The sequence below is a fragment of the Triticum aestivum genome, chromosome 2B, assembly GCF_018294505.1.
Source record: "Triticum aestivum cultivar Chinese Spring chromosome 2B, IWGSC CS RefSeq v2.1, whole genome shotgun sequence".
In the NCBI taxonomy this organism is placed as follows: Eukaryota; Viridiplantae; Streptophyta; class Magnoliopsida; order Poales; family Poaceae; genus Triticum; species Triticum aestivum.
Genome location: NC_057798.1, coordinates 59793688 through 59809704, shown reverse-complemented (window position 1 = coordinate 59809704; position 16017 = coordinate 59793688). Strand labels below are relative to the sequence as shown.

General features: G+C 54.2%; 2 protein-coding genes across 9 annotated transcripts; one reads left to right on the top strand and one right to left on the bottom strand.

Moving 5' to 3' along the window:
* Positions 1 to 1284: 1284 nt before the first annotated feature.
* On the top strand, positions 1285 to 4229 carry LOC123043470 (uncharacterized). 8 transcript variants are annotated; one of them, XR_006419212.1, is made up of 4 exons: positions 1286 to 1689; positions 1784 to 1909; positions 2157 to 2222; positions 2317 to 4202. XR_006419212.1 is itself a non-coding variant. In XM_044465926.1 (4 exons), the coding sequence occupies exons 1-4, from the start codon at positions 1504 to 1506 to the stop codon at positions 2449 to 2451; spliced, it is 462 nt and encodes a 153-aa protein (XP_044321861.1). In that variant the 5' UTR covers positions 1286 to 1503; the 3' UTR covers positions 2452 to 4202. The 8 variants fall into 8 exon arrangements, 2 of the variants coding, with proteins under 2 accessions (XP_044321861.1, XP_044321862.1); XM_044465926.1 differs by having other exon boundaries at positions 1797 to 1909; positions 2355 to 4202; XM_044465927.1 differs by having other exon boundaries at positions 1288 to 1689; positions 1797 to 1909.
* Positions 4230 to 13439: 9210 nt separating this feature from the next.
* On the bottom strand, positions 13440 to 14829 carry LOC123040414 (L-lactate dehydrogenase B). Its single transcript, XM_044463264.1, has 2 exons — positions 14121 to 14829; positions 13440 to 14044 (listed from the first exon to the last, which is right to left on the bottom strand). The coding sequence occupies exons 1-2, from the start codon at positions 14748 to 14750 to the stop codon at positions 13598 to 13600; spliced, it is 1077 nt and encodes a 358-aa protein (XP_044319199.1). The 5' UTR covers positions 14751 to 14829; the 3' UTR covers positions 13440 to 13597.
* Positions 14830 to 16017: the final 1188 nt, after the last annotated feature.

The window sequence follows — 16017 nt, the reverse complement described above, 5'->3', positions numbered from 1 at the left end:
CGCAACGTTGGTAGACGCCAGTGACGCTGTGCCTGACCAACTCTCTGTTGACTATGGTGTAGGCTGCCGCTCGGCGTTGTACTTGCCGAGCCAAGGTTTCATCAATTGGCAGTTCTTTGCTCACCAGGAACTTGAGGATGGGCTGTGCCCATGAGGGTGCTGTTATTTCTTCGACTACCAGTACTGCGACTTGGACGAGGGCGGCTGGGCTGGGAGGCGGCGGGTTGGAGTCCGCAGCCGCTTGCTGGATTGACGAAGTCCCCGGGCCGACTGGAACAGTCCCCAGGCCGAGTTCTGGAGTCATCGGATTGGTCGCCACAGTCCCCGGGCAGGGTTCTGAAGTCCCCGGGCCGACTTCGACTGGAGCGCTCTTGGAGTCGGATCCGACTTCTTCGGGTGGAGCCGGCACAAAGATGGAGTCTGATTTTGGTGAAGGCTTGACAGACGGCTTGAGGAGGCGCCGAAGGGCGACGCCGGATGGTATTGCTTGGTGGGTGGAGCCGATTCGTGCCAAGGCGTCTGCTTGGTCGTTGTCATTCCTTGGCACGTTGAGGAACTCGCACCCCTTGAAGTATCCGCTGAGTTGCTGCACGAGGAAGCGGTAGCTCGCCATGTTTGCATCCTTGGCGTCCCAGTCGCCAGATGACTGCTGGACCACCAAGTCAGAGTCGCCATAACACAGGATCCGGCGAATGCCGAGTTCTTTGGCAAGCCGGAGCCCGTGAATGAGCGCCGCACTACAAGAAATATGTTAATCCATGACGGATTTCTGGTGACGTTCTGGAAATCTGTCATGGAAACCGTCACCGATTAGCAAGATCCATTTGGGCCCAAGTAGGTAGCCCCCTCATGACAGACGTGGAAGTACCGTCACGAAAACTGTCATGGATCGACCAATCGGACCTAGTTATTTTTCCTTTATACACCATCATGACCTTCTTCTGTTGATGTGGCGTTACCATTTGAGTTACATTGTAATTTGAATATGTAATAATGTTAAACAAGAAAGAATCGTAATGAAATTAGCTAGCACCAATTTGAATATACTAGTATGGAAGACACACCTGAGGACAACACGAAGCTCGACCTGCATCAAAAGGTTAAAGATACCAAATTCCCAGATAATACACGTATTCCAGCAATTTTATGAATAAAATCCTAGTACCCCTAAACAAAAAAAGTTTGAAATAGGTTTGAAGAAAGCGCGGGGAGAATAAAACATTCAAGTCGTCTACGCGCTCTCTAAAAAATGGGAGGCTCGGAGCCAACGCATTTATACACACCGTCCCACACCTCGCGCCTCCCTCCCACACCCCAAAAACCCTATCCACCCACAGCCGCCGCCACCTCTCCCTCTCTCCTCCGGCTCTGGATTTAGATTCGCCACCCACCGGCGCCCTCACATCTCGCCGCCCATATCCCCCAAGCCACCATCCTCCCACCCTCTCCGTCTCCCCCTCCCTCCCCTCCTCTCCTCAGAGAGGAGAGGGAGATCGACCAACCATGGCGGCGGCCATGGTGGCAGCCAGATCTGGGATGGTCGCAGGCACCTCTCCCTCCTTGCAAAGGCTACGGGATTTACCGGTATGGGACAGGAGCACTGTTTCCTCCCGTTGCTTCTGCTCGGCCGTGCGTGAGGAGATCCCATGGACGCTGATGTCAAGCTCCGCTACTCTGACCCCCATCCAGGTCTGCCCCCTTCTCTGTTCCCCTCTTCGATCTGCCCTTCTTCCAATTCCTTCTCCGAGGCATGCATTTTCTCTTGGTTTTCTTCCTCACACAGGCACCTGCACCAGCAACTCTATGCAGGGAGAGGGGTGAGGCGATGCAGGGAGAAAAATGAAGAATGGGATGCACCTGAGGAGAGAGGGGTTGTCATCTTCGTTCCTGCTCGACCACGTTGCCTATGGTATGCCTCTGTTGCTTTCCCTTATTACAATTGCATGCCTCTATTTGCTGCTAAAACAACAACCTAGACCACGAATTGTTTGTTGTTTTATTAAAATCCTTAGATCTGTATGCCTCTATTTTAGTAAATGCTATAGTAACTGAATCTCGTTGAACTGAAAATGGCGTTGGGGACATCAATTGGTCATTTGGGTTCACTGGTTGTACTACAACTGGGACTGAAATGGACACAATTTTTTTGCTTGTAGGATGGTGAGAGGAGAAGGTGCTGCAAGTGCTAGGAGAAGGGGTCGGATGCAACTGAAACCCTTGCTGTGAGAGTCTCTGTATAGGTTTCCACTCAATAATCTACTTATTTTATGAGAAATACCATGCATAACCGAGTAGCTCATTCTGTTTTTTAACTAGACCAAGCACCTACGGGTGAAATGGATGTGAACCTTCAGAAATCAAATGTTTCGTGCCGGCGCGGCTCCGGCGCCTGCTGGATGGTGCTCCTGGAACAAGACGGCACGGAGGCCCTCCTCTTGCAGGATGTGCTGACGCGGCGCACGCAGCGGCATGTTTGGGGCAAGCTTGAGCGCGATGGCCTTGTCTCAACGATGACGGCGGTGAACGTTGGTGCTCCTTCTCGTCCTCTATCTCCAAGGACATGCGCCGGTACAGCTCGGGCAACCCCGCCCCTGAACGCCGTCCACCCATCCGGCGATGTACAGGTCGTCCTCACGTGTGTGGATTCGCCTCTTGCTGGACTCAACACTTGCAATGTGGACATGGTGATCTTCTTTGCCCTCCCCCCTCTACCCCAAAATCTAGATGACATTTACATCTGTACATACATACATATGTTTTAATTTTGACTGAAACAATCTGGATGGTTCCTGCATCTATAGATAAACATGAATAACCATGCTTTGGTTCAGTTTGTATGTATCAATTTGGTTTAACTTTGACTGAATATATATATGAATACATTTTGGTTTCTAGGCCCTTGTAATGATGGGCTTACTGTCTGACAGGGTTCATTCTTCAGTTATCCTTGTTAGTCGTGACCCCTTTAGCTAATCTGTTTGGAACTGGTGGGTGGTACATCTGCATGTTGTTTGATCGAAAGGCGGAACCGTTAGTATTATCATGTTTGCTTTCCTTGGAAATGATTCAGCTCTAGGAGCAAATTATTAGTTTACTGTTTATAATCTGTATCATTTATCAAATTGTGTTGTAAATTATCATTCCCTAGCTCATTTTAATTGTTTTGCATTCCCTGGCTCATTTTAATTTTGTTCCAGTGGTGGAGTATAACTCTGGGCAGCTTATCATCCATATTCTTGCAGCTTTATGTTCCATCTAATATGTATAGAAATCAATGTGTATTCATAACCAGGCGTGTCATTAGCTAGTTTAAATCCTCACTGTAGGCAACATAACTTGCCAGCACATGGCAGTTTGTTCACTTAACCATACCTTATAATGGGTCAGCTTTTGTTCTATACCAGACGCAGCCATGTAACCAAAATATATTCCACAGCAGCAACAAGTCTGTTTCGTGCTACCAAAAGTAGGTTCCTTGTTATATTTCAGAGATGTGCATGCGAACTTGTTCAGTCAGCAACCATTTATGTAGGTACCGGCAAGGAGTGCACTTTGTGAGAAGTGCTAGTTACGGGAGTATGCTCATGTCACCAGCATACTAAGGGTTTCTCTACAACCAATTATCTTCTGCACGGAGCCACAGAGGGCCAACCTGGGGTATTGTTCGCTACATCAACACTTGTAATATTTCCCTATACCTACATTCATTTGTTATTAAGTTATAATCATCTTCAGTGTAGAGTATATAATATTTTTGTAGTTTTGGTGGTCAGGTTTATAACATGGTTGTTCGTACAAAATTGTTGTAACTTCTCATCAGTATTTCTACGTACAATTTTCAAAATCTTTTTGTTCTTCCAACGTACATACAACTGAAATTTTATCTTGAAACTTGATAAAATGACACCCCTTTTGTTGGTTCTAACAAAATTACTCATATCTAAAAATGTCTAATGTTTGTTCTGTTTTTGGACAGATATATTAGATGATAGTTGCCATGAAGAGTGTCGATTGCAAGAAATTGAATAAGAAATTTTTATATACGTTGTTGAAGTAAATTGGATTTTGATGGTCCTAACCTTGCTATGTGTTGTATTTTGTCAATTCATGTTGTAAATAATCATTTCAGGGAGGTTTTGTAAACTGCTATGTTGTATGTACCGATGGATGGCTGTGTAAATACTACAGGGCATTTTGAAGTATTTTTTCTTCAGCCAAATTTGGCACTATGATTTGTGTAATGTATTATGCTAGAAAAAATGCATTGACTGAAAATTGAATACAAAGAAATGGCCTAATGTGCTCAACCATGACGAATTTTGTGACGGAAAATAGTATCCACGTAGGCAGCCACGTCATTTAAATTGGTCAACAATAAATCCTATGTGGCGTTAGTAGATGACGGCTTGTTCCGTCACAATGGATTGGGCCTGGGCGGGCCTGAGGCAAATCCATGATGGACAAGAACCGTCATGTAAGGTATGCTATCAAATTATGACGCGATATACATGACGGATTTCGAGTTCGTCATGGACGGTCACCCATGACAGTTTTCCAATCATCCATGACGGATCAGAACTGTCACGTATTAACATATTTCTTGTAGTGGCCTCGTACTCAGCGACGTTGTTGGAGGCGGCAAAATGGATCTGCAGCGCATATCTGAGCTTATCGTCTTTGGGGGAAGTGAGGACGACGCCGGCTCCCAAGCCAGTGCACATCTTGGAGCCGTCGAAATGCATCCGCCAATGGGTGGAGTGGGGCGCTGGCGGCAGGTACTGGGTCTCGGCTTAGTCGACGAGGAAGTCGGCCAGTGCTTGCGACTTGATGGCGGTGCGGGGCTGGTAGTAGATGGTGTAGGGAGCCAGATCGATGGCCCATTTGGCCACTCGGCCAGAAGTATCTCGGCTTTCGATGATCTCGGCAAGTGGGGCTGTGCAGACCACAGTGATTGTATGCTCTTGGAAGTAAGGCTTCAATTTCTTGGCGGCAAAGTGCACGCCGTAGCACATCTTCTGGTAGTGGGGGTAGTTCTGCTTGGAGGTTGATAGTACCACGCTCAGGTAATATACCGGTCTCTGGACAGGTACCGCCTTGCCTTCCTCCTTGCGCTCAACTACCATAACTGTGCTGACTACCCGACTGGTGGCGGCAATGTATAGGAGCATGGGCTCTTTGGGAGTCGGGGCCGCCAGCACAGGGGGCGTAGTCAACATTTTCTTTAGTTGGAGAAAAGCTTCGTCCGCCTTGGGAGTCCACTCAAAAAAGGTCGTCTTCTTCATGAGCTGATATAAGGGGAGAGCCTTCTCGCCCAGCCGACTGATGAATCGGCTGATGGACGCCAAATAGCCGGTGAACTTTTGCACATCTAGCAGTCGTCTGGGTGCTTCCATCCTCTCGATGGCCTTGATCTTCACAGGGTTGCACTCTATGCCGCGTTCAGAGACCAGGAAGCCAGGGAGTTGGCTGCCTGGTACTCCGAAGACACACTTCTCGGGGTTGAGCTTGATCTGGAATCGGCGCAGATTCTCAAAGGTTTCCTTGAGGTCTTCCAGCAGTGTTCCACGCTTTTCCGTCTTCACCACCACATCATCCACGTAGACGTGGGCATTTCTGCCGAATTGCTTGAGGAGGCACTTCTGCATGCAACGCTGAAAGGTGGCGCCGGCATTCCTCAAGCCGAACGTCATGGTTAGGTAGCAGAAGGCACCAAACGGTGTGATGAAGGCGGTCTTCAGTCTGTCAGCCGGGTTCAGCTTGATCTGGTGATATCCAGAATATGCATCTAAGAAACTCAACATCTCGCATCCGGCTGTGGAGTCTATCACCTGATCAATTCTCGGCAGAGCGAATGGATCCTTGGGGCAGGCTTTGTTGAGGCTTGTGTAGTCGATACACATCCGCCACTTCTTGTTCTTCTTCAGCACCAGGACTGAGTTTGCTAGCCACTCTGGGAAAAACACTTCCATAATGAAGCCGGCTGCCAGGAGCCGGGCTATCTCTTCTCCAACAACTCTTCTCTTCTCTTCTGACAGGCGGCGCAAGGGCTGCCTGACGGGCTTCACATCAGACCGGACATGTAACTTGTGCTCGGCGAATTCTGTCGGTACACCTGGCATGTCTTTAGGGGACCATGCGAAGATGTCTCGATTCTCACGGAGGAAATCGACGAGCTCGCCTTCCTATTTGCTGTCAAGGTTTGTACCTATGACATCGTACCTCTCTGGGTGCTCCGGGTCCAAGGGTAGCTTCTTCGTTTCTCTGGCCGGCTTGAATGATCCTTCTGCTTCCGACTCCTTGGGGTCGGGCGACATCTCGGGCTGCTTGCCGGCCATCGCCACAACCCGATCAAGAAGCCGTTTCTCAGCCGCGATCACCAAGGACTCGGCCAGCCGACTGCTTTTGGCCGCGCAAGCGGACGACTTTTTGTAGTCGCCGGCCACGGTTAGAATTTTCTTAGAACTCGGCATCTTCATCTTGAGGTAGGCGTAGTGGGGGACCGCCATGAACTTGGCCAAAGCAGGTCGGCCAAGCAACACATGGTATGGGCTTTCGAGGTCCATCACTTCAAACCAAACTGGCTCTCGGCGGAAATGATCTTTGTCCCAAAGAGGACGTCTATCAGGATCTTGCCGATTGGCGAGCAGGAAAGACTAGGAACAATGCCGTGGAACACAGTCTGGCTGCTCTGAAGCTGTCTTTGCTTGATTCCTAACTTCTCCATGGTATCCTTGTATAGGATGTTGATACTGCTGGCTCCGTCTATCAGCACTCGCGAGAAACGAGCGGCCCGCCTACCTGTGGCGAGTGTGGCGCCTAAGACCAGGGTGTAGGAGCCCGGATTCGGCATCGCCTCTGGGTGATCAGCTCTGCTCCAACTGATAGGCCTTTCGGACCAGTCCATGAACTCTTGAGTGCCTGACGCGACTGCGTTCACCTCTTGCTGCTGCTACCGCCTGCTGCGTCGATCGTCAGCCACACTGGTGAACACCACATAGGCTCCGTGCTCATCTGGGAACTGGACTGACAGCCGGCTGCTGGGGCGGCGGTGGAGGCGGCGGCCCAGCAGGCGGGGGAGGGAGTAGGCCGTCTCCCTTGGCGATTCTGGTGAGCCAGTGGCATTTCCGGGTGGTGTGGTTTGACGGCTTCACGCCGCTGTGGAACTTGCAGGGGCCATCTAGAGTCTTCTCGTAGGAGAAGGCCGGCAACCAGTTGGACTTGCCGCCTTTTTGTCGCTTCACCGGAGGCTGCTCCTCCGGCTGTTGGTCTTCGACTGTCGCCACTTGCCGGCTGTTGGAAGCCGGCTGTGGGGCTTTGCGCTTGTGGTCGCTTTGCTGCTGCCCACGACTGGTGTCCCCAGCCAGAGTTCTTGGAGCCTGAGGGGCTACTTTGCCAGTCGCACTAACTTGAATCTCCGCCTTCATGGAGGAGTCGGCCGTGGCGTACTTGTCTGCTGTGACCAGCAGCTCGTCGAGGGTCTCTGGCTCGTCGCAGAGGAGCTTGTGCTTGAGGAGGGTGCCTTCTCTGCACCCGGTAGTAAAGTACTCGATATCCTGCACCTCGTGCACGCCCTCGGAAGAGTTCCGAAACTCGGCCCAGCGCGTGAGGTAGTCGCGAGTGGACTCGTCGGGGCCTTGCACGCACAAGGAGAGTTGGCGAGGCTTGGGAGGTCGCTTGTACGTACTCGTGAAGTTGTGGATGAAGGCATCGGTGAAGTCGACCCAGCTGTTGATGCTGCGGGGCTTCAGGCTGTTCAACCATGTTCGGGCCGTGCCCTGGAGCATGAGTGGAACATACCTTACGGCAACACGTTTGTTGCCGTTCGCTATATTTACGGCCGTGGAGTAATCGATCAGCCAGTCCTCCGGCTTCACGGTGCCGGTGTACTTGGGCGTGTCTCGGGGGAGCGTGAACCCTTTGGGAAAGGGCTCGTCTCGGATGCGGGGTCCAAAACAGGGAGGACCCAACTCGTCTTCTTCTTCCAGCGCCAGGGATCGGTGGAGTCGGTCGATCCGGTGGCGGGCGTCATTCTCCTCGACTCCCTCTCGGCGGCCAAGGCGGTCGCCGAGAGTCGGATGCTCTATGGGTGGCGGGGAGACTCGCCTTTCTCTGCGAGGAGGGGGAGGCAGATAGTCGTCCCGCCGTTCCACTGCTTTGGGGCGGCCGTCTTGGTCGTGCTCGATGGTGATGCGAGTCCGACTATGGCTGACAACCGGATCCTTGTCTTTCTTTCCGCGGACTCCGCCAGTCGGCGTCCAAGACGTTGCGCCTTGATCTCGGCGGGGTGGCAGGTCGTCGTTTTGTCGTTGCGGCGCTTCCGTACGGCAGCCGGCTTCGTTCTGCGTGGCAGCCGCGTCGAGGAGCTGCTGAACTCGCTCCGTCATCAGGCGGCGCTCTTCGCCTTCGAAGTTGTCGAGCTCGTCCGCCGCCGCCTGGGCGGCACGAATGTTCTCCGCAGGCGTGGCGTACACAGGCGATCGGCCCCAAACAGTTTGGCGATTGTCACGCCACGTTGCCGGACCGCGCCTAGGCGGCTGGGCCCAGTCGGAGCCGGCGAGCCGCCCACGGCGCGATCCATCTCACGCTGGTAGGCTTCTGACAAGCGTCTCATCCTTGCCAGCTTCTTCGCGCCCTCGACGAGCTGAAGGCGGCGCGCCTCCAGCGTCTCGGCGTCAGCGTCTCCCGGAATCGGCGCGGATAGGTCTCGCAGAGCCGCGTCGAGCGGGTCGTGAGCGCCTTCGCCGGAGCGCTCGCCATGGTCGGGGACGAGAACCTCCGTGACGGTGCTTCCGTCACTCCCCGCGCAAGGGAGCGGCTCGTCGTAGACCACCACGTTGGTGGGGAACGCGTCGAGCAACGCGGTGTCGGAGTCGACCAGCATCGGGTCGGTGGATCCTATGGACTCCAGGTCCACGGCAGGCTCGCCGGCGACGTGGAGTTGGTCGAGGAGACCCGCGAGGAGGCTCTCGGGGCCGCTCGTGCCTGCATCGGACGCAGGCTCATCGGAGAGGCGAACCTCGCCGATAAGTTCGGCGAGGCAGCTGGCTGCGCATGTGATCTCAGCGCCGTGCAGCGCGTCGGCGCAGACTCCATCTGGCGTGCCGGGCTGGCTGTGCTCGCCAGGGAGGAAAAGGGTTCCCGTCCAGAGCAGGTCTCCGGACGACGGTGCACCTCGCCCCACGGTGGGCGCCAAATGTCGAGGGTTGGGTACGACATATGCCAACGGATGGCTTATCATGGTGGGAGCGAGTAGAACGTCGCCGGTTCCCGGAAGCGGGATGAGGCGAAGACATGCACGCCGGCGGATCTTACCCAGCTTCACGGCTCTCCGAGGAGATAACACCCCTACTGCTGCTTTGCGGGGTCTCCGCATGATCACTACGGCAAAGTGAATACAAGGATGCTCCTAGAGCTGTTTTCTGGAGGTAGGAGAGGGCAAGGCTAGCTCCTTCCTTCCTATATGATCGGGTCTAATCCTAGAGAAGCTATTCCCCTTTCATGGGTGCCCCGGGGGGCTTATTATGGTAATCCGGCTGGGCGCGGGTCCTAGCCGTCTGTCTCTCAGGCCGCCGTCTTCTCCGCCGACTACTGGGGCCCGCCGACTGGCGGGCCCTGCTAACAGGCCTGGTACTGTAGCGGTGCTTCTGATGACGCTGGCTTGGTCATGGGGTCATGGCAATAGTGCCGCCGTCTGGCGGACGATCACTGTCACCATTCCCCGTCTTGTCTGGTTAATGGCGTGCGGGGCCCGTGGGAGGGGTCGGCCGACTCCAGGGGGGCGACTCCCACGGGCCCGTCTTCGGGGCGCTCTCGCCGTCTTCTGTTCTCCCGCTGACGGGCGGTCCCGCCGTCTCCGGGCCGTACAGGTAGGCCGTCGTGGGCACAGTGCGCCGCCCACGGGGGCTGAGGTCAGGGCAGGCATGGCAACAGTGCCGCGCCACGATGGAGATCTCCAGCGATACGGCGCACTGTAGCCATGCCAGCCCCTCGTAAGCGGGGTAGAGACGGCCACGCTGCGGCCGTACTCCGCCCCGTCCATCGTGGCGAAGGAAGGAGGTGGTTGGAGTCGCGGGCCGACTCCCATAGTCGTCTTATCTTGGAGTCGCCAGCCGAGAGTCGGCTCATCTCGAAGTCGTCAGCCAAGAGTCGGCTTAATTCAAAGTCGTCCCTGAAACTCGGCCGTGAGGGACAGTTGCTGCCGACTCCCAGAAGGTGGCTCTTCATCGTGGGGTCTTGAGGGGCGCAGTCTGCCCCGATGCTTTGAAAGGTTTTGAGACTCGGGTTAGCCTACCCGTGGCCCATTACTCCGACAAGCGCCCCTCGAGTGGCGACGGAGCAGCACACGAGAAAGAGGCGCTCGAGTGGATCTACATGAAGGAATGTATAATTAATCAGGCCAGCAGCTCATGGCATATGATGAAAGAGAGGATTGCATATCAGATAGCTATCATTTGTAGATTGATCATACTTGGTGATAAAATTAATTATGCTGATATGTAATTTTTGATATCTTCATGATGAGTCTCAGAGTTGAGATTGTATATGCTAATTCTTGATATGTTGTCATGGAGTACACATTTTTGATAAATATATGCCAAACAGATACAACTTTAAATAAAATATAAAAGATTAGTTATTACACACAAAACAATTAGAGAGGCGCGACGTGTCGTCGCGCATAGCATGGCCAGTATGCAGTTAAATCCCATGACCATGAGATCGCTTTCCCGTGAGCACATCTCAAGCCGATTTTTTTTGGGAGAAAACTTTTGATCTGTCAAGGTACTACATAGAGCACAAAAAAAATTACATCCAGGTCCGAAGACCACTTAGCCACGACTACAAGCATAGAAGCAAGCCGAAGATGTGTCGCCATCATCGCCCTCCTTCATTGGAGCTGGGCAAACAATATTGTAGTAGACAGCCATAAAGTGATCGTGCTAACGCCACATAGGATAAGCATGTCAAAACAACAACCACCACCATTAAAAAAAAGTGTAGATCAGAAGGATCCAACCCGCAGACATACTGACGCAGACGAACGAAGACTAGATCCAAGCGGATCCAGCGAAGACAAACGCCAATCGGATCCCACAAGATCCACCAAAGACACACCTCCATACGCCCTCGGATGATGCTAGAAACACAGCCCAAATGGGGGCTAGGCGGGGAGAACTTTATTCCATCTTCAGTAAGCCGTCACCGTCTTGTCTTTCTAATTATGACACAAACTCTAACAAAACTTAAAAAAGTACCTAAAAACGGAAGCCTCCCCCCGGCAAGAACAGAGATCCATCGCGCGTCCATAGTCCTAGGACCATAGACGACGAGGCGGACAATCGGCGGCACCGGCGAGAAGCACGGAAGCCCTAGCTGTGCGCCTTGGCTCGCACCAGCGAAGGGGCACGGGAAGGAGAATAGTCTTAATAATCATCCGAAGCCGAGTTCAATCATGTATATATTTTTTCCATCTCTCGTGATATCAACAACACCCATCCAGAACCAAATCTTGAAGCGTTGACCGATGAAAAGGTAAGAGCATCTTCAACAAACGCGCAACGCGCCGCGTGCTAAAAACTACTTTGCCGCGCGCGCTTCGTCTGGTTTTGCGCGGACCGCAGTATTGGCTCCAACAGCCGCGCTACAATGCAGCGCGCGCGCGTCGCTTCAGCAGCGTGCAAAAAATGCAGCGCACATAGTCTGCTTCACATGATACAAAATGCGTATATCCAGACTTCTCCAACGATATATAGTTCTACTACGTCCACATAGCCTACTTCTACGATACAAAATAAAACTGGCTTCTCCAACGATATATAGTTCTACTACGTCCACATAGCCTGCTTCTACGATACAAAATAAAATTGACTTCTCCAACGATATATAGTTCTACTACATCCACATAGCCTGCTTCTACGATACAAAATAAAACTGGCTTCTCCAACGATATATAGTTCTACTACTACTCGTTCTCCGACTCAGACTCTGCCTCGGTGATGTCCTCCTCCGACGTCTGAGCATAGGCGTCAAGGAACCGCTCGTCGCGGGAGTCCCAGGACGACGCATCTCCTAGCGCCATGTTGTACTTAGCGACCGCTTTCCGCGTTCGCTTGTCCTCGCGATAGGCGGCTCGCGCCTTCCTCCTCTCCTCCCTTTCCGCCCTCCTCTCGGTGAAGAACTGTTTTTCGTTGATGATGTCTTGCGGGAAGCGTTGCCTCCATACCGCCATGGCTTCCTTGTCCATCTCGGCCAGGCTAAGACGGCGCTCCCGCCTCCGGTGTTTGCGACGATCCTCGTCAGTGGTAAGCCGCGGGAAAGGCACCAACTCCTGTGCCCGCTCCCGCGTCGACACGTCGGTGAAGTTCATGTCCCAACGTGACCGGCGGAGGCGCCATGCCGCAGCGTCGTATGCGCGCGCGCCATCCTGGGCAGTGTCGAAGGTTCCGAGGCCGAGGCGCACGCCGCCGCCCGACTGAATTGAGGTGGAGTAGGTGCCGGACGGGCGCACGCGGACGCCGCGGTAGCCTGAACCTCCCCGACGGTGAGGCGGCATGGTGGCGCGGCGGTGGCGGCTCGGCGGCGAGGAGGGAAAGCAGTGGAGAGAGCGAGAGAGAGCGGCAGATGGCGCTGCAGTTTTATAGACGCGCGCGAAGCGGCGCGCCAAATCTTGCACGCGAGCTGCCGTTTTTTCCCCCGCGCGCGCTTGTTTCCCGCCACCGCTCGAGCGCGCGAAACCGGTCGACGCGCGCTAAAAAGCATTTTTACCGTGCGGGCGCGTCTTCTAGCGCGCCTGTTGGAGATGCTCTAAGGTGGAAACTATGGCCAGCGTGCCGGAAGGCAGGAGAAGCAACGAAGCAGGTACGTCGATGGAGCGTGCCGTACCGTACCGTTTTGATGGTGTGTCGATGGGCTCTTTCTTTCTTCCCACTCCCAGCCAGATGGAGACGTACGTCGAGCTGGGCCTCTCCCCCAAGAAACGGTGTAGCCGTCGATCAAAGCAAAGGCGTACGTCGACGTCGATCGATGGGTTAAGCGATGCACGTACGAAACCATGCACGGATCCCACTTACCGGAGGCTGCGTCCCGGTTTCCCGCCAAACTACTGAAGCCTTTCCCATCAGGTGCGGGACGTGAGTGGCAAGTGAGTGAGTGGGAGATCGATACGATCCAAGGCAAAGCACGATCGATTTCCTCGTAAACTAAAGATTTGCACAGTGACACGCTGCCGGCGAGTTGTTCTCCGGCAGCAAGACGTCTATGGCTCTCGATCTAACTACGTTTGCGAAATCATGCGTTTGAATTTGTTTGGGAGCTAGTGGCACAAGATTAGCTTGGCAGAGCTGCTGGGCATGAAAGTTCATATCTTCTACACCATCCAAGATTATTCAAATAAATTTACTAGCAAATGTTGGCACAAATCTCTCACTTTATTTCACCAAACTAGTACTGCTCCAGATCTAAAAAAATTAGTCCAAAATTATACAAGCATTCGTGTGGCAGCACCAGCATCAATAGAGCAACATATATATGGCAGTAGAGTCCTTGTACGTAGATGCTTCCGGAATTTGGGGTCACAATAAGTAGATCAATAGGTTCCTCAGAGGCCAAGTAGCTGGCAGTTCTCCCAGAGCGTCTTTGCGGAGCGGCGGAGCTGCGCGGCCTCTGCCTCGGTGAGGTCCATCTCGGCGACACCGAGGACGCCTGCGCGGCCGAGCCGGGCCGGCAGGCTGAGGAACACCTCGTGGCCGTCGGAGATGCCGTGGAAGCCCGCCGCGAGCACGGAGACCGGGTGCACCCGGCGCTGGTCGCGGAGCAGGGACGCCGCGAGGCTGGCCACGGAGTAGCCGATGGCCCAGGAGGTGTAGCCCTTGAGGCCGATCACCTCGTAGGCACCCCCTACCACGGCCCGCCGGATGCCCTCCAGCGCCGCCTCGTCGAAGCTCCGGTGGCTGTCCCGCAGCGACTTGAGCGCCGGCATGCCGCCCACGCTGATGCTCGACCAGATCGCCACCGAGCTGTCGCCGTGCTCACCCACCATGTACGCCTGCAACCCATCCATTCGATCAAATCAAATGCTCTTCATTCATCCAGCGTAGTGTAGCATACCGTTGGATACATACCTGCACGTCCTGCGCGCTGACGTCGAGGTGCTCGGCGACGAGGAACCTGAACCTGGAGGAGTCGAGGTTGGTGCCGGAGCCGATGACGCGGCTGGCCGGGAACCCCGACAGCTTCCAGGCCACGTAGGTGAGGACGTCGACGGGGTTCGACACGACGAGCAGCAGCGCGTCCGGGGAGTGCTCGGCCACGGGCGGCACGATCTTCCGGTACAGCGCCACGTTCCTCTGCAGCAAGTTGAGCCTCGTCTCCCCGGCGATCTGCCTGGCGCCGGCCGTGACGACGACGAGGTCCGAGTTCTTGGTGACGGCGGCGTCGGTTCCGGAGACGATGCGCACGCGCGGGAGGAAGGCCGCGGCGTGCTGCAGGTCGAGCGCCTCGCCGCGGAGCTTGTCGGGGAGGGCGTCGACGAGCGCGATCTCGTCCGCCAGGTTCTGCGTGAGGATGGTCTGCGCGATGGCCATGCCCACGTTGCCCGCGCCGATGACGGAGACCTTGGTGAGGCGGCGGTGCGGGGCGGAGGAGGAGGTGGGTGTCAGCGGGCAGCCGTCGGCCACCGCGCGGAAGAAGCCCGACGAGGCGTCGCCGGCGTCGAAGCCCAGCTCCGACAGCGACGAAGTCTTGTGCATCATCGGTGGGAATGGGAGGGGATTAATGCAGGTCGGAATCAAAGCGGGGGATGTGGAACTGGATTGGATGGTGAACTCGATCGTGTTCTTGGTTGGGGATGCGAATGTAGAGGGAGCCGAACAGTTTATAAAGGGAAGCAAAACCGCTCGCCGGTTACCGCTTCGTCACTCATGGTCGTGGTTTTGGACTTTTAATCACTTTTCGATCAAGAAAAGGGGAAAATATACCTTTTATATTTGAGCGGTTGTGTTGCCTTGGCGACAAAGCTGACTTTGAAAAATACTATAGGAAATAAATCAGAACAATTTATAGGAGAAAATCTATATGAAATCTACCTAGCTGGGGAAGCTGGCGTTGTCGTCGATGAAGGCGAGGAGAACGGTTCACCAATGCGGGTGGGGAGCATTTTCGTTTCCATGACGCTCAAGGATATGGAGCTCGGGGGAGAGGGGTCGTTGGCTCGTTGCTTCCCATCTACCTTGACTGATCCTAGCCGCCGAGGCACTACACCATCAACCTACGCCGGTGGCGTGCTCGCAGCCGCTTCCCCTCATCCTTATCAGACCCTCAGCCAGCCAACAACGGCTTCTTCCTCCCATCCTTCCGGCGGCCACTTCGACCTGATCGAGCAGATCACACATCGAAACGGCCGCCGCCACCTTCCTTCTCCTCCTACACATCCCTCCCTCAATGTGATGAAGTTGGTGTGTTTGCGTGGGAGAGCGAAGCCAGTTCTTCTTCCGCTCGCGATGCTAGTGTCGACGGTGCTAGATGGAAGAGGAAACGAGAGAGAGGGAGGTCGCGTGCGTGGGCTGCTTTCGTGGCGAGGATGAAGTTACAGGGATGTGTTATCTAGCTTATTGGACGGTAACTGCGCAGTCACCCATCCCCGCGACAGTAAATGCGTCGACATGGCACACACGAGTGACCGCCGTTGTTCCGCAGCTTATTGTGTTTGATAGTCGCCAGGCTCAAGATGGCGTCGCCGGTGAGGGCTTGGATAGGAACTCGCCAGAGGCAAGGCAGAGGGCTGACGGGGGTGTTTGGGCTATGTCGCGTCGCGTCGTGAGGGGAAGAGGAACAATGTTCATTTGGAGAGGATTCCAATCCACTGCCAGGGACAAAATGGACTGAATAGTAGAAAAATCAAACAACTGAAAAATAGCGCCCGTCATTTCTATGATAAAACTTTCTCACTTGAAAAAATAGAGGTGGAAGAATTGTACATCGTTCGAGAAGTAGCTTCTACCCGCGCACTTGTGTGCGAAG